Source organism: Ambystoma mexicanum, chromosome 6q, assembly GCF_040938575.1.
Source record: "Ambystoma mexicanum isolate Mex_15411 chromosome 6q, UKY_AmexF1_1, whole genome shotgun sequence".
NCBI lineage: Eukaryota > Metazoa > Chordata > Amphibia > Caudata > Ambystomatidae > Ambystoma > Ambystoma mexicanum.
In genome coordinates this window covers 1,248,096,375-1,248,114,548 of record NC_090937.1, presented here as the reverse complement: position 1 = coordinate 1,248,114,548, position 18,174 = coordinate 1,248,096,375, and the positions used below count along the sequence as shown (strand labels likewise).

General features: G+C 46.7%; 1 protein-coding gene across 1 annotated transcript in view; it reads left to right on the top strand.

Annotated features, from left to right (window-relative positions):
- TBC1D19 (TBC1 domain family member 19) overlaps positions 1-18,174 on the top strand; it is a 2,127,563-nt gene that overhangs the window by 2,035,987 nt on the left and 73,402 nt on the right. Inside the window, exon 19 of the mRNA XM_069631846.1 lies at positions 3,930-4,045. Within this exon, the coding sequence (XP_069487947.1) occupies positions 3,930-4,045 (116 nt within the window). The remainder of the gene's footprint in view (positions 1-3,929; positions 4,046-18,174) is intronic.

Below are 18,174 nucleotides of genomic sequence, written 5' to 3'. Positions count from 1 at the left end.
AACAGTCATGCTAAAAGCGCCGAGAAAAGCTTGTAAAGCAGAGGCCTCGACCGTGTTCCCTTTTAGCAGGAACGCGACCATTGTGGTGGCCATCTTGGGTGAGTATCGTGGGTGGAATGGTTGTTTGTCGAAATACTGGAGACTATCCCATTCAAGGGGAAAGTCACAGAAGGCAATTCAAAGGAATAATAACAATAGGGTAAGAAAATGTAACAAAAAGGGCAATAAATGAAGGAGGAAGGGGTGAAGGAAGGGGGGATGCAGTGGAAACTTAAAAGATGAAGGGATCAAAATTTAAAGAGAAGGGACGAGTCAGGTGGGGAGCAACGCTGGCCACTGTAGATCCTCTTTCAGACCATGGATTTGCATGTGTAAGCACAAGATCCATCATTGTTCTAGCTGCCAAAGCCTAGTGGGCAGCGAGAAAACTTGTCTGTCATGTTTGAGTTGATCAATCACCCACCACTGTATGTCCTCGGCTGAGTGATACTTGGCCAAATAGTGTCCAACGAGGGGGGCAGATTGCATCCGATACCTTAACCTTGATCTGTGCTCGGTGATGCATGTGCCGACTTTACGGCAGGTAAAGCGTGGTGCGAGAGACCCCGGGACAGAGGCTGGAGGTGCGCAAGCAATCCCTACCTGGCTTCATATATGGCAAACCGCTGACAGTCTCCTGAAGGGTCAAGAGTGCCTCCAACCTCCTCCTCCTCATACCAGTGGGGAAGAAAAGCCCACTGGCCACCAGGGAAGGGTCTGGGACCATGTGCACCATAACATTGGAGAGGAGAAGCCCACTTTCCTCCACAGAAGGGTCTGGGATCCTGTCTACCATAACAGTGGAAAAGAAGAGACCACTGGCCATACAAGAAGGGTCAGGAACCGCCAACAGAAGTAAAGCAACGCATAGAGGAAGTCTGCCTCATTATAGTGGCAGAGATATGTCCACTAGTTACAAGAGAAGGGTCTGGGACCCGAATGTGAATGAACAAAACGCACAAAGGATTCTTCTTTGTCACAGTGGTAAAGAGGAGACCACTAGTAACCAGAGAATGATCTGGGATCCTAACAATATTTGAGACATTGTTGAAAACAAGTCACAGAGACAAAGTGAATATCAAGCTGGAAGCAGTAAGAAGGAACTCTATTAAGCTATACCAGGAGAAGGTAATCATTCTCACGGTACCAAAGTAGACGTTGTGATAGAGACGCCAGGGAAAGGGAGTCATTTTCCCTGGCCTTGTGTTGAACTGTGCCAAAGCAGACCAAGAGAAGGGGGGCATTCTTTTGGTCCTGAGCTGAGAGTTGAGGTTAAGAAGCCAAGGGAGGGGAGTTATTCTCCCTGGCCTTGTTGTGAATGGTACCAGGCCGTACCAGCGCAAGGGAGTCCACCCCCCTGGTTCTGTTGGAAATTGTACAACACCACACCATTCTCCTGGAAAGAACATTGTGTGAATACTGTTTGAAACTTGCAAGCCCGGGGAAGGGAGTCATTCCCCCTGATATATTTGTTTTGAAGGAACATTTCGTTGAACCCCATCCAAGAATGAGGAGAATGGGCCCATTCTCCTTTAAGAAAGAACTTTCTGTTAGTTGTCTTTTTAATTGCAGTCTTTTCAGTTGTAGTGTGAGGGACAGAAGTAGGCTTTGACACAGGACAGAGGAGTTTACTTTGACGGACGTTCTGACAGACCCTTTTAGCATTTGTTTTTAGGCAGGAAAAATCCCTCTTAGAAGTTAGGGATATGTAAGGAAGGCATGGTATCAAACACTAAGACAGACACAAGTGACCACAGTTCAAGGGTGTTTATTGAACTTCAATTGGGTTTGAAAAACGCCCATCTAATCCTAAATCTAAAGATGAGAGCAAGCTATGAATCATCAAATAATAATAACGCTGTTTTAGTAATGCCTTGTCAAAATAAAAGGGCCTATATTAATAAACCTATTGCCAATCCTTACTTCTAAATACAAATAGTGTGGGAAACAATATTTGTGCAAAGGAAAATTGTTAAAGTAATGATATGTAAGGATATTCAAGCCATTGGCTTCTCTCCCCCATGTTTTCGGCATGGGACAAGGCGGTATACTCGAGCTTAGCACAGTCTCTGGCTTCTCTAGCATGAGGATGCAGTTCAAAGCTTCAACATCAGGGCCTTCTGTGCCAAAGTCTCTTTGGCATTCAAAGTCTATTATTTCAGAGGTCCTTATGCAACACAACAAACATCAAAGTTCCTTTCTTCATACGATTTCACATGTACAAATTCTCGGGGTGATTTCCTGTTCACCACGAGTCCCCCTCTGCCTGGCTCAGACCCACTTTAACACAAAACCTTCAATTGGTCTCCCTCTGCCGGGCTCGGACCCAATTCACATACTTTTCCAAACTTTCTCTATTTCATCAAATTCGAAGACGTTCCACAGAGCGCAGGATTTTGCTTGACCCGTCGCAGGACCACTTTGATTCACATATATTAGTTTACTTTCAGTTGGTCTCTCTCTGCCGAGCTCGGACCAAATGTATCTACTGTTATTACTTCTCAGCTGGCTACCTTACAGAGACCTTCGATTGAGCACCCACGTGGAGCCGGACCACTCCGTCAAAGGCATTGTAGCTTGCTTTAAAGTTTAATCACTCATCAGCAGTTTAACTTCACTTGAATCTCTTATCACACATGTTTCAAAAATGTTTGTTCCAGCGCTCACCACACGATGTTGCTACTTGCAACTTTGGCTTCAAAACAGACCGGTCTTGCATCGGTCTCCCCAACTCACCGGCTCTGTTTACTTCACTGATGCTGCTTTGTTCTTGGAGCCAAGGACAGTGCCGCGGCGGCTGGTGATTCTTCCCGCCTTGATTACTGAAGTGGGAGGGTCCCGGGTATCTGTGACACACAATGCAGGATTCTTTAGCCTGGTTTCCTGGTTGTTCGCTTTCTATTCTCGAGGTCTCTGGAAAGTAATGGTTTCCTCCTGTGCTTTGCCTCACTCAGAGTGTGCTCGCGTGCTCCACCTTATATCGTGTGGGGAAGTGCACTGGAAGACAGGTGTGAGTGATTGGCGATAATTGCCTGACCTTGCCTAGCATAGTATTGGTACACGGCTCGGATGTTAGTCTGTTTTCCTTTGTAGAGGGCTGTCCGTGAGAAATTGTTTGTGTTGTAAAGGGGGGGGGGTGCAGAGTTCCCAAATATGCCACTGGGTAGAATGGGGTAAAGGTGTTACAGGGAAGGGGATACCACGTCTCACCATCCAGTGTCCCACTCCCCAAAGACCCCTCACCCAGGTGATCCTCCCGCACTGGTCCACCACCAGGAACTGGATCCAAAAGCGATGGCTGTGCCCAGGCCACCTGGATGACAGATCCCTGGGGACAAGTGGGTGAGCACCCTTCTGGTTTCTCACAGATAGTAAGGATTCTTTTCACTTCAAAATAAAAGTCTATAACCAAATTAATGCCATCTTTGTATCAGCATCCTTCTTCGACACTCTTACAATGGACACTATCTTTGTCTTGCAGATTCCTTATTGATCCTGCCTACTACCCTGCCGTGTGTGTGGGCGTGATCACTTGAATTCTTGATTCTGTCTCATCATCAAGGCAGTTCTATTCTTCAATTGGTCTGTGTGGAGTAGGGAAAATTGGGTGAAACTGAGCTAAGGGGAAATCACTGACACCAAATATATACCTGAGAAATCACTTCCTGCGCCTGTTTGGCACAATGGTGTAGTGACGGAGTTGGACTAGAAGCAACGCCGCACTGGCGGCAGGGTTAATATTTGTTTGCTTTGTCCGGCAATTTTAAAAGATAGGAAGTCAGTGGAAAGTAGATTGTGTCCTTCAGAAAGCGCATTAGCAAAATTAAGCCATTTGTTTTCACCACTTTTATATTTCTGTGAAAAGGATCATGTTTCTTATTTGTTTTTAGATTACGAATATCGTTCAAATGGATGGTACGAGCTTTTTCTGGATACTTAGCTACTGACCAGCTCCTGCTTTTATGGGATAGAATTTTAGGATACAACTCACTGGAAATTCTTGCAGGTAATTAAAGGGATGTACATTCTGTGTTACACAAATGATGAGTTTTTAAACTGTTCTTTTTTTGTCTGCAGATTAGCAGTTTGCATGGAAATCAGTAATGCACCAGATAATTGAATGGAGTTAATAATTATAGCAAAGTTACAAGGGTTTCCAACGGATCAGATTTATAGTCCTATATTTCATACTTCAGCCACAGGTTTCTTTGAATTGGCACCTAATTTGGGTTAGAAGGAAACATTGGTAGCACTAATGTATCTCATGACAGTATCTTATTTTTTTTAAAACATTCTCTATTGTAGCACTTGGTTCAGAGCATTACATCATTCATTTGCAAAAAATACAACCATGCAAGTCAGTAGAAAGCATACAAACACAACAGTACATGGTCATTGCCTGTGATGTGACATTTACAAATGATCCGAGCAGTCCCATACATGGGCCGGGGCGGGATCTAGATGAAAAACACACAGTTAACATTAAACAGGTGATCAGAAGGACACATTTAGTCCAATAGGGGGTCCACGGCATTGCACGCTAAGTAGGCCTTAAAGGTCAGCCATATGTCATTTGGGCGACTCACTGCTGGTTGCATACTGATCCATTGCTCTTCAGTGTCACTAGCCCAAGCAAGGGCTAGTGACACTGAAGGCAGTTGGTGGTACAATGGACTTTGATTAGTGCAGTAGCAAACATCGCATAGCAAGCAACAAACATAAGTTCACTAGTTTCCGACACCCACCACCCCCACTACGGTCTTCGAACACATGAAAAAGCCATTGCATAGGTGTGACATCCAACTTGACATCCGTCATGTCAGTGAGAATAGTGCAGACATCTTTCCAATAACCATCTAACAGGGGCCAGCTCCATACCATGTGAATGTACCCAGCGTCCACCCCCCCTCAACTCCCCAACATCTAGGACAACTGCCCTCAGCCGCTGGGGAAAACAGCTTCAGTTTAGCTGGCGAATAATGGCATCTATGTAGAACTTTGAGCTGAATCAAGTGGAATCTAGAGTTAAAGGAGACCTCTACAGTGTGCATACACATAACCCTCCAAGTGTCATCTACAATCTCAAGGTCCTTGTCCTTCTCCCACTTAGATTGTAGTTTTGGCAGAGGCTGCAGTATGCAGTCCTATATCAGCCGATATAAAGAGGAAACCATACACCGGGAGCTATAAGCTTCTATAATATACCATACTAAGGGGTCGTTCTCATGCTTCACCGGGAAGCTCTCCCAGCGGCTCCTAAAAACCCTCCAGACACCAATGTACTGCAGCCTGTGCAAGGATTTATACTGCGTCAGTGTAGGGATGTCATCAGCAGAAATAAAGTTCCCATTCAGAAATATGTTTCCCAACATACTAAATCCATTTTGAGCCCAGCGGCACTCAGTGACCGCATCCACCCATGGTAACGCCGGATTGCCATTCCACAGCGAGAAGTTGGTTTGGTAGGGATGTATGATTCCCAACAGTCTCCATGTTTTGCACCAAGCTAGAGAGGTAATACTTGCAGGGTCAATGGGACAAGGAGCTACCAGCACTGGGGCACCACCAAAGATCGAAGATCTCGCTTGACAAAATCATAATTGATGCACCGAAATTAAACAGTGTGAAAATTAGTGCCTTGTGGTATGCGGACGATCTTGTCTTAGTATCAAAAACACCTAGTGGCTTACGTAACCTTCTGTCAGCTCTTTGTTATTACTTTAAAGAAGAAGAATTGATAGTAAACACTGGTAAAACACAGATTGTCACATTTGTTCCTAAAGGTTTACGCAAGCATTTGCTAGAATGGCAAATCGAGGGTATCCCCATAAAGATGGTTCCAAATTATGTTTATTTGGGTCTTATTTTTGATGGCTGTCCTGCACTAGAATCGCATCTGAAAAAAATTAAACAGAAGCTAACTATGGCGATTTGTCAAACGCGGTTCATTGTTTCAAAATATGGTAAATTTTCAATCAAGGCTGCCATTACATATTGGAACCAGAATTTTGTAGCAACTATCCTTTATGGTCTTCAAACGCAAATTATTCCCATAAGTTTTCTTAATTTATTAGAAGCCAAGTTCTGGCGTGCAATTTTACATCTACCACAACGTGTCCCTGGTGCGTTACTGCGCTATGAACTAGGCTTAATTTCATTAATGGCCCTACATAACTGGCGATTATGTGCCTTATTTCGTAAATGCTTGCTATCCATACGTGACAATTCTACATTATCCTCCATTTCCAGTTATCTACTCAACTCATCAGAAACATTTCCAAAAAATTGGTCTACAAGTATTTTGAGGCTTATGGTGAATACTGTTATATCACTTGATCTTCTCGTGTTCCATCCGGAACAAGCAAAGAAGAAAGTGTATATGATGGACTGGATTGACACTAGAGCTCAATGCTTAACTTACAAAGACATTGATTCTGCAATATTTGGCCCTAAAGGATACAGAGACATTGCATCCTATCTATGTTTGGCTCCATCTGCTGCTATTAGAACTGCTACCTTACGGTTGCCACTTAACATCTGGCCCAATAAGAAGGAAGCAAATTTCCTCAGATCTTAATTGGTGCAGGTTTTGTAAAAATGCCGCAATTGTCGAAACTCTGCAACATATAATATTGGACTGTCCGGCCCTCACGAGTTTGAGAAGTGTTCATTTTGTGAATCATTTTGCGTATTTTGCACAAATTGACCCGAGAAATAGATGGGCCGCCTTGGCAGCAACTGAATGTATGAGCATAAGAATTGCCACTATTAATTTTTTAAAGGCTTTGAATATGGAATGAAATTGGTGTTACACTGTCTGTTTTATAATGATGAATTTGTCTGTAGATATTTTATTACATTGTGAAAATATTTTACTGATTTTGGCAATATATGAATTTAACTGAATGATTCTTTTTTCTATTGTGAATTTGAAGTATCTTTTAATGTTTATGTTTATGAATTTCTCTATGTAAAAAAATTGAAAAAGTTGATATAAATTCAACTATATTCAATAATAAATAATAATAAAAAAAAAATAAAGATCTCGCTCGCCCATCGAGTGTTGTTCAAGCTGAACATGAGGAATAGTCGCCATCTCTGTAATCCAAAACGATGCATACTACGCCAGTACTACCAACCAATATAGCTGAAAATAAGGTGCAGCAAACCCACCCCTCGCATACGGCATAGTGAGGATGTCCCACTTAAGGCTCTGATAGTAGAAGCTAGCTCTTGTCATGATGCCTACCCCCGGGGACCCAGACCAAGTCCAGCAACCCCGGAAGCAGGCATCAAGTTACCCCAAGCAAGCCCAACACCCCCCGCTAGGGGCTTTTTGGGTGCAGTCCTGGCGCCTATGGCGCCAGGCTTATATGGAGAGTCAGTCCTGGCGCCATAGGCGCCAGGCTCATAGATTAAAACTTACCTGATGCAGACCATGCTGCAAACTTATCTGATGCAGACCATGCTGCAAGAGCTCCAAGCCAAACAAGGCTTGGAAGGGACTATTTTACCTAGGGACTATTTTTTTACTCGGGTGGGGCTGGGGAGGAATACTTACCTGGGACTACTTTGGAGGCTATTTAAACCACGCCCGAAGAGCAGCACATTGTGAAAATATTTTACTGATTTATTCTGCATCCAGCAGCATAACGCTCACCGTGCCTGCAAGTCTGCATCCAGTCTTCTGCCACGCCCGCCTCGAGTTTGGAGCTCCTAGAAAAAGGGAGAAAGAAGGAGAAAAGGTTAGAACAAGAGCAATACCTTTGATCCTTACCTGAATTCCCAATTCATCGCGCCTTCGAGCTGGAAGAAAGAAGTTATTTTATGCGCGTCGCCTCGCCTGCTGCAGCGCCGCGCTGAACTCACCGGCCTTCGCAGCATCTTCACATTTCACCGCATCCTCCTGCATGTTCCCGCCGCACTCCGGCACCTAAGGAGAAGACAAGAACAGCAAGGTGAGCCAAGGGAATACACAGAGGAATACCCCCCATAGACTTACCTGATTTTACCACCGTGGGTACTATTCTTCTTCACGGGTTGGCGCAGCTTCCACTGCATCCTAGCTGAACCCCGGCACCTAAGGGGAAACAAAAGGACAGCAAGGTGAAACAAGGGACTAACAAGGGGAACCATCCTCACCACAAAATACTTACCTGATTTTACCGCCGGAGGCGTAATTCCCTGAGACTTCATACTTTCTCTCAGCGCCTGAATAAGGGAGAAAGCAACAGGTTACATATGGACATTATTTTATCGAACTGTGTTGGATAATACAAATCTTACCAGAACATTACCGGTTGCCACGAGGAACTCTTCAGTAAGGTCAAGCTACAACCTGCAAGGAATCGGACAAGAGTGAAAGTCATGCATTTGAACTCTTACCAACTACATACTTACAGCGTCTTGCCGGGAATATCGGAGTCAATATTGTCCTGGAACTCACCAATTCCTTCGAGCCAGTGAAGCAACTTGGTTATCTACGCGCCCCTGCGCTCAATGCAGGATGGAGAGCTCATCTTTTCAAATCATCAGGTGAGATAAGAGGGGACATCCAAGGTGATCAGTGGGGCGAGCAACGGGGTGGGGGGATTTACGCTCAACTCCACGGGTGGTTAATTCCCTTTCTCCACTTGCAGAAGAATATTCCTACGGGCCAAGCAAACGAAGCTAGGTGGGCCAGTCCAGTCCGTCATCTCGGCCCTACGCGTCACATTGGTGGAGATCGCAGCAGTCTAGTCCAGATGGACGCCTCTGTGGGAGCCAGGTGAGCGTAACAGCTCTCTGAAGATTTTCATGCCGGGCCATAGGGGTATATTTTGAAAAAAATACAGAATCTTGGGAAGGACCATCATTTTAAGCAAAGAAATTCTACCCGCTAAAGTCAGCGGCAACTGCGACCAGGATGTGATCTTAGGCGTGAGGTACGCCAGATATTTAGCATAGTTGGAATCATAGAGAGATGTATGTTGTCGAGTTACTGTGACCTCCAAGTACCGCATATGAAACTGATCCCACGCGAAACCTAGAAGATCCAAGTGTTGAACTGTGGTGTCAGTGCTCCATATAGCTCTGTTTTATTGCAATTCACATGAAGACCAGAACATTTCCCAAACGCAGCAACGTCTTCCATAATAGAACATAAGTGGGTTGCGGGTCTCTTATGTATACAATAGCATCATCCTAATATAAAGAGATCATCTCCGGGTTACCGGAAATCCAAATGCCTCTGGGCATGTGTCTGTGTCTGATCAGGTCAGCCAATGGCCCAATAGCTATGGCAAAAAGAAGTGGTGATAGGGGACACGCCTGACGGGTGCCCCTCGCTTTGTGGATTGGGTGGACAGTGTCCTGTTAGTGCTAACTCTTGCAGTCGGGGAGGTGTAAAGAAGTTGCACAAATGATATGAAACCAGGACCAAAACTACATTTCTTGAACACAGTTTACATGAAGCGTCACAAGACCTAGTCAAATGCCTTCTGTATATCAAGTGTGGCCGCCACAGCTTGAGCATTCAGGTTGATTTGAGCTAAAACTTTAAAAAGCTGGTGCAGGTAAAGAGCAGTGGAGCGACCAGTTATAAAACCCGACTGATCCGTATATATAATGTGAGGCATAAAAGGAGACAGGCATATGGCTAAGATTTTTGTAAACATTTTTAACATCTGAATTTATCAAAGAAAGAGGTCGATAAGAACCGGAGAGGTCAGCCGGCTTTTCAGGCTTCAATAATACCGTAATCACAGCCTCCCTCATGGTTCCCGGGAGCCTGTGGGATTGAAAGGCCTCCACCCACACATTGCGAAGATAAGGCACAAGGGCAGGTTTAAAGTGTTTATAAATCGCAGCCATAAGGCCGTTGGGGCCAGGAGCCTTCCCAGTAGGTAGAGCGTCAATGGGCCAAGAAATTTCTTCTTGGGAGATGAGGATATCTGATTGGGAACATACCTCAGTCGACACACTTGTAAGTGGGAACCCCTCCAAAAATGCAACCATATCGGCCTCCGAGCAAGTGCCCCCATTCGCATACAGCTTTGAATAGAATGTCTCAAAAACTTTATTGACCTCTGATAATGTATGAACCAGGGTACCAGAATCATCCCTGACCAATGGGATACAACACCTTCCCCCATTCTGCTTAAACAGCTGAGCAAGTAGCCTGCCCAGACGTTCACCCTCACCATATCGTCTCACTGCCATTGGCGCACTCAAGAACTTCAGCTCTCTCGCCACATTATCCCTAAAATCATCTATCGCTGCCTTAACTTGGGAAAGGGTAGCGGAAGGGGGACAGGACGAGTGTCGTTGCTACAATCGGCAGAGCTTTTCTTCACTATTTCGGATCTCACACCGACTAGATCTAAGGACTCCACATTCTGTAGCCTTTCCTCTACCCTGGATGTAAGCTTTAAAGGCCTCCCACAGTATGCCCGTCAAGTACACTGAACCCATATTCGTCTGAAATACAATCGTACATCGCTCAGCAAGGTTGGCCTGAAAGGCTCCATCTGTTAGTGCCTGGGATGTAAATCTCCAGCCAGTACTAGCCCCAGGGAGCTCGTCCAGATGAATAGTGACTAGAAGAGGAGAATGATGAGAGTATGTCCTAGGTAGCATAGATGCTGTGACAACCACACCCATTAGTGTATCCGAAACAAGCCAGAAATCAATGCAGGAGAAAGATTCATGCACAGTAGAGTAATATGTGTAACTGCTGTCCTCGGGATTGAGAACCCTCCAGGCATCTACCAGACTTAAATCTACTGGACTTAAATCAACCATTCTCGTATTGCTTGTGCAGATTTTGACAACACTCAGCGGAATCGGCCTGATCTGTCTCGGTCCACGTCTAGGATAGTGTTAAGTCCCCACCTCATAGTATGGGCACCAGTGGACACAGAGTTAGCATGTCAGTTAGAGCAGTATAGAACCCCGGATAATCAACATTTGGACCATAGATATTCAGTAACACTACCTCCCATCCCGCCAACACCCTGTAAACCAATAAATATCGCCCCAATGGATCTAAGTGAACTCTTTTGTGTGAAGGGCAATGAATTATGTACTCAAATCATTACTCCCCTACACTATAACGAATACGTGGTATAAGATATGTTCTTTCCCAAGCCTTTGGCGAACCCATCACAGCACACAGCCAATGCATGAGTTTCCTGTAAAAATAGCAACTTAACGTGATGACGCTCCACAAAGAGCAGATGTTTCTGTCACTTTACCGGGTTCCCCAAGACCCTTACATTCCATCTCATACACCCATCATCTATTGTCCGGGTACACATAACCACCAAACCATGAAACGCTCTCAATAGGACATAACCTTTTCCCGCCGCCCAGCTCTGCCTATGACTCAACAAAATAGCTCTGTCGTCACCAAGTGCCATTTTATATTCCCAATATAACTCCCCCAGTCCCCACCCTCATCTTCTACCCCCAATCGGGAAGATAGCACCTCCCAAACTATTCACCCAAGCAACATTGCATGGGGGGTTGGCGCACGGGCATTGACCTGGGCCCTTCAACAACTATCAAAGAACATTGTATTGATCAAAAATGTTTCTCCTATAATCGGCAAAAACAAGACATGAAAGGAGTGTAGCAACCCCAGATTGTATTGTGCATGAAGAATCTTGTCGAATACGTGCCTTTGAGACAAGAAGGGCCTCGATACACAAAACACAGGAACACTGGAGGCCTGGAAAAGACATAACAAGACAAGAAGAAAAAGAACTGTTCAAACAACTTCATGATGCGGTGGAGCATTCATCAAGGAAATTCATGGCCTCCTCTAGGATCGTGAAAAAGTATGTTTTACCGCCACTTTCTATGCAGAGTTTAGCAGGATGTAGCAGGATATAGCAGTGCATACTTTTATTCTTCACAGCCAGAAAGGTTTTTCTCTCCTGCTGGACAGTCAAAGCGAAATCCGGATAGATGTGTAATCTGCTGAAGCCCAATAATGACTCTCCCTTCTCCCGGGCTGCTCGAAGGATAGTGTCTCTATCCTGATAATTTAGCAAGTGGGCAATAATAGGGCGAGACGGAGCACTGGGCTTAGGCTTAAGCACCAGCGATCGATGGGCATGCTCAATCGCAAACAGTGGCAACAGCTTAGGCTTGCCCAGCAGGGAAAGGAGGGTGTGCTCAACAAAGTCCTCCGGGACTCCTATAATCCTTATATTATTCCGTTTCGACCTGGATTCCAATTAATAATTTTTCTTGCTGACGGCCTGAACTTGCTTTGTAAGAGCAGCTACACCAGACTTCAGTTGACAGACATCGTCTTCTACCACTCCTACCCTATTCTGGGCCTCTGTGAGCCGCAGGTCAGTCTTTTCCAGCTTTGCCTTAATGGATCCGATTGTGCCAGTGATGTTGTGAAGCTTGTTGGGGACATCATAAAAACCCTCTTGCATATAGGCCATCATACGTTGTAACTTGGTTGGTTCAATCGGATCAGAAGTATCACTTGCTGTCACATTGTCCCCGGATGGTTGCCACCTTCGGGGTAGCTTTGGTAAACATATTAATGGAGCTCTGCTTCCTACCAGCTCCTACTAGCTCCCTTAGTCATTGCAGCCTCAAGCGTGTTGCAGCAAAACCTGCAATGGCAGGACACAACTACACACCTCAAGCAGCACCAAAGAGCGACAATCCGCCAGGGAAGAGCTGACCGCACAGACACAAAGGAAAGGCAGAGAGGCAGGAGGCCAACAGTATTACAACAGGGCGCAGCGCCTATGTGGACAGTGTGTTAGTTCATGACAATCCAGAGCACCCGTAGGCGAGCTCTGCCACGCCACCACAACAATCAGGCAGTCGAAGGCACAAAGCACCCAGCACAGGCAGATTAAGTGTGGACAAGGGCGTCTCACCTTACAATGCAGTTACACTCCTGCAGCATAGAGTGCAAAGATGTACGCCAAGGAGTCCGCAGACTAGAGATTTCTGAACAACCCAGTATGTGGCAGAGATGTATACAATTACAGTAAAAAAGCAGTGAAGCAGGCAACGGTCTGTCCACCAGATATTCCTGTCCAGTCCAAAGAGAATCAAGGGAGGAAGGGAGAGGAGCAGCACTCTAAATGGTACCGGCAGCTTCCAGGGTCAAATGCACAGCCTGCCTTGCTTGCAGGTGTCGAGGGCCCCAGGCAGCAGCACTTATGCTCACCTCTTCATTCCACCGTCCCACATAGCCGGCAGCAAGCACAGCAGACACTTCAGTGGAATCGAAACAAATAAAGCGCGAGAGGGAGCACACTTCCAGGACAAGCGGCTCACATCGGCTTCCGACTTGCTGGTCCACCAATTCACCCCGGTGTCGAGCCATTCAAAATAGAGCCGCAGGGCAATCGCGGGAGAAGGCCACACACGGCAGCAGGTCTAATGATCCCCTGCTGTACCATCCCAAAGCAAGTTGCAGGGGGCTACGGGCACGTCTCTGGTACAGCCCGGCTCCAAGTGGGCTGAAGAAGCTGCCTCATGGGGTGCAGTGCACCGCGGCCGCCATTTCCTCTACAGTCCTGCACCCACTCTCAGGTGCTCACCGCTGTTCGAGAAGACCAACACAAAGTTCGCAGTCAGGGATATCGTCTCCCCGCCGGTACGCTGCATGGAAACTCGGCAAAAATGGGCACCGGGTGCCAATCGGGAGTACTGAGTCAACGGTAGATAGCTTTGGGTCAGGGGAGCTCGAACACTATGTGGCTATCTTGGATTTGTGCGAAAAAGCACCCCTGACCTGTCTGAATATCTAATTATATATTAAATATAGTTAGCGTGGGCTGAAAGTCCGCAACTGCAATTCCAGTCGAGAAGTCCTGAAATGCTTCCATTTGTCTCGGGGACGATAATTCACCAAAATGCAAGGGATAGCATAAGTGACTTCAAGCACTTGCTCACATCCCAGGAAGTAACATTACATGACCATTGGCCTGGATACATCACAGAATCCCTGTGACCTTTGACTCTGACATCATCACAGGCAGTGACGTCACTGTTGTTAGGACTATTGTAGTTACCAATAACATATGTCAGCTAGGATTCAGCCTTAAACTGCCTGGGATGCAGCCATGATATATTCTTGATAAATAGTACAGAATCTGTACTATTTGTTTCATGTGCAGGTCCTTCTGTGGGATATAAATGTCACTGAAAACTGTTGTTTTTAATATTGCTATAGCGATTTTATGCATGCACCCACTGCTTATATGGGTGGGGGGTTAGGCTGAGCAGGATAAACACTACAGGACACTATGTGTGCCATGTAAAACAAATGTAAACATATTCATGCATTCTCTGCACAGCAGACTTTGCAATGTGGACCTCAAATCAGGAAAACCTAGTGCAGTGGTCTGCAACCTTTGGCTCTGCAGAAGTTTTGGACTGAAACTCCCATCACCAATAGCCAGTGTAGTCAATGGTGTGGGATCATGGGAATCATAGTCCAAAACATCTAGAAAGCAGGAGGTTGCTTGCCCCTGACCTAGTGTATCCCGTGCAGCGTTGAAGAACTGTCATTAGGACTTATTTTGTCACAGGTTACAAGGTCCACAGCACCACACAACCATGCACAGACTTAATTGTGCTTTTGAGCTACAAAGCAGCTTTTTTTACATGTTAAAGAGGAGCAAAAAAATGAAAGCAAAGTTGCACATTTCAAGAGGCCTGTTCACAGGCACTGTTGCTGTGAACTCGGACTTAGAGGTCACAAGACGAGTCCCAGAGGTATCAAAGAGGGAAGCCAGGTGACAGGTGTAGCAGATAAAAGATGGCCATAATTTGCCTGTCTGATTAACCTGGCTTTTTCTGATTAGTCATTATCAAGGGCCTCATCACAGACGTAAATCCTGTATGTGCTCCTAAGGGTCCCAACCAAAGCCTCCCTCTTATGCCTCGGAGACTGAAATTAGAGTAAGCGCTATCAATCATTCCTGCGTCTAAGCATTTGCGAATGACGAAATACTAAGTGACTTGAGAGCCTGCTTATTTTAAAAGCGAAAAGGAAATACGAAATACAACGTCAAAAGCTCCAACATGCCAGAGCCAAAGAGAGAATAAGAGCCAGGTACAGAGAGAAAAAGAAGGGAGGAAAAGCAAGAGGGACCTGTCTTCTCCATGGCCGACATTGCGGCAAGGCCGCCTCCATGCCAGTGGACAACATCCGTGACCCGTCCGTTGTCCTCCAACTGGGGTAGCAACTTTTGTTTGCATTTGGGGGGGTGGGGGTTCAATCCTCATTCCAAGACGACTGGGAGGCATCCGCTGTGGGAGGGGCCCCCGGCGACGAACCTCATGGTGCATCGGAAGGTTGTAGTCGGTCTGGTATTTCCATCGGAGTCCCCTGTCGCTCACGCCGCCCGGATCACACCCCAGGTGGGTTTCTGCCCATGTCCGCGCAGCTTGAGCGTCAGCAAATGTCTGGACCATCCCATTATGGCATGCCTTGAGGAGCGCTGGAAAGAAAAGGGCAAACTTAACCCTATGTGCATGAAGACATCTCTTGATCGCGTCGAAGGACTGGCGAGCCCTCTGGACCTCCATGGTGTAATTGGGGAAGAAAGAGATTTTGGCGCTGTTATATGTTGTGGGACCCTTCTTTGGAGCCATCTGTAGCAGGGCATCTCAATCCTGATAGTTAAGAGCGTGGCTATCACAGTGCGGGGCTGTTTCCCAGGAGCCGGGGGCCCCGGTGCGCCTTTTCAATGGAAAAGAAATTCGAGAGGCTCTTAGGATTCATGAAGTCTGTCAGCCAAGATTCCAGGAAGAGTTCCATAATGGAACCCTCAGGCCCACTATAGAAAGATTGTTTCTGCGCAATCGCCCCCTCGCCATCTTCAACTTTATGTTCAAAGGCCTTCACTTTTTGGGTGACTGTGGACAAACGTCGCTCCATCGCACAAAGAGTGTCCCTAGAGTCCGAAATTCACCATTCTTCTTCGCCCATTCTGGATGCAAGTTTGTGTAAATCATGATGAAGGAGGGAAACGTCTGAACTGAGCCCATCAATCTTTCCCTCCATGGAATTCCTGGAGTCCACAATGGTGCTCAAAGCCAAAGGGATGGTAGCAAGAGGAGGAGAAGCACCTTCGTCCAACAACCCGGCATCTGAGGGGGTGGATTTGGAGGCCACAGGCAACGCCACTGTATATTGGTCCATTTTGTTTGGTATACCTGGCTTCCTGTTCTTGTCTTTGACCATGATGTATGGCCAAGATAGCAAGCTGGCCCCCAGACCAGCAAGGATATGCACAGGTCAGAGGCTACCCCAGGGCATGTAGCACCAGAAGTGTATCGGAGGGGATCCTTCTTAATGGACCGCAAGGTCACCGAATAACGACGTGGGAGCCAACATACACCATCCCGGAGACCAGAAGGCCCAAGCACAGGGGAAGTCTATTGTGTTAGATTGAAGGATCAAGGCAGAGGGGAGACACTCCCCACAACGTGTACTCAATGGCACAAAGGTGGTCCAGAAATAGGCCTGTGGTTCTGGTAATGTCCATGTGGGCCATCACAGGCAGGGAGGTCAGAAATGGCACAGCCAGTGGAACGCCACCACCGCAGTGACAAGCACCTCACACCAGGACTATGCATCCATGCCAGAGGGCCAAGGAAGGAGGCAAACCCCTGAGGCACTCCACAGAAGGCTGAGCATGAAAATGTAATGGAGTGCAGGCCCCTCCATGCAGATTGAGCTGAAAACCGTTGTCCAATATATATCTCTTGTTTGCTGGGCAGGATGCGGTGCCCGCATTGCGGGCGCAGCGTGAATAGAGCTTGGAGGCGAGGGTGGAGAGAGGATGGGGTCCACCGCCACCAACAAGCACCCCGTGGGACCAACAGGCACTTGGGATGCACTCCCTAGTAAAGGAGCACAGCAGCGCACACCTCTCCCCCATCACCACCGCAGGGGTTCACAGCACGCCACGGCAGCCTTGATCACTATCGGTCCGCCAGTGTCATGCGCCCCCACCCCCAGTGGGATCCCTGCAGCTCACCTCCTTAAATATGGCTGATCAGCCCGCAGCCGTCTTCGCCAGCAGCACTCCCCCTTTGGGGTATGGGCATGTAGTCACCACGGTCCACCATGTGTAGCACGGCCTCGTCTCCTCCCCTCCTCCCTCCCAATGGTGCACTGGCCCCCCGTCTGTCTACGTCTGTCTACAACTGGTTTGCACTGGTCTTCCTGGTTCTGAGTTTCCTCTCGAATGTGTTGTAGGAAATCGGATACCACTTGAATAAAAAGCACCTTAGGGAACATCCGTTCGGTAAAAATCCGGGGAAATACATGGATGTCCTTCCAGGATAAGGCATCAGCCTTCAGGTTAACCCTTTGTAGAATGAATGTGAACGTTATGTTATAAGGCAAAAAGAAGTGTGCCCATCTGGCTTGCCGGCTGTTCCGGGTTTATGCATACTGTAGGCTTTTCAAGTTCTGATGGTCCGTCCGGACTTCCACCATATTTTGTGCCCAGAAGCAGGTGTATCCATTCTTGGAAGGCCCTTTTGATTGCTAACAATTCCTTCTCCTGGACGGAATAATGCTGTTCTGAAGGAGACAACATTTTGGACAGATACGCCTCTGGACATTCCTGTCCTTGGTCTGACATCCGCATACAAACTGCTCCTAATGCATGGTGAGAGACATCGTATTCAACAATGAAACTCTTGTTCTGATCTGGGGTAAGTAAGATAGGAGCCGAGGAAAACAAAATGTTCAATCTACCACAGGCCTGTTGTGCCCTGTCTGTCCACTGAAAAAACGCCCCTTTCGTTAACAAGACTACAAAGTCTTTCTACAGCCATAAATATTACACTCACCTAATACGATGCAACAGCATGTGGGAATAGAAAAGCCCCCCCAAGAACCCTTGGTTCCCCCATAGTCCCTAGAAGAGAACAAGCAGTGGGGAAACAAAGATTCCAGGGAAACCCTATGGGGAAATGGGGCATGCAGGTCGCTGAGTAGTTCTTGGATGTTGTCACTGTTCGGAAGTACAGTCATGCCAAATCAGGCAGACGGATCAGTTGTTGAGGTTGCCATGCTGAAGGAGAGTAAGGAGAGGTAAGTGTATGTTCTATGGATTCTTGTGGTTTTAGGCAGAGTGAAAGGAAATA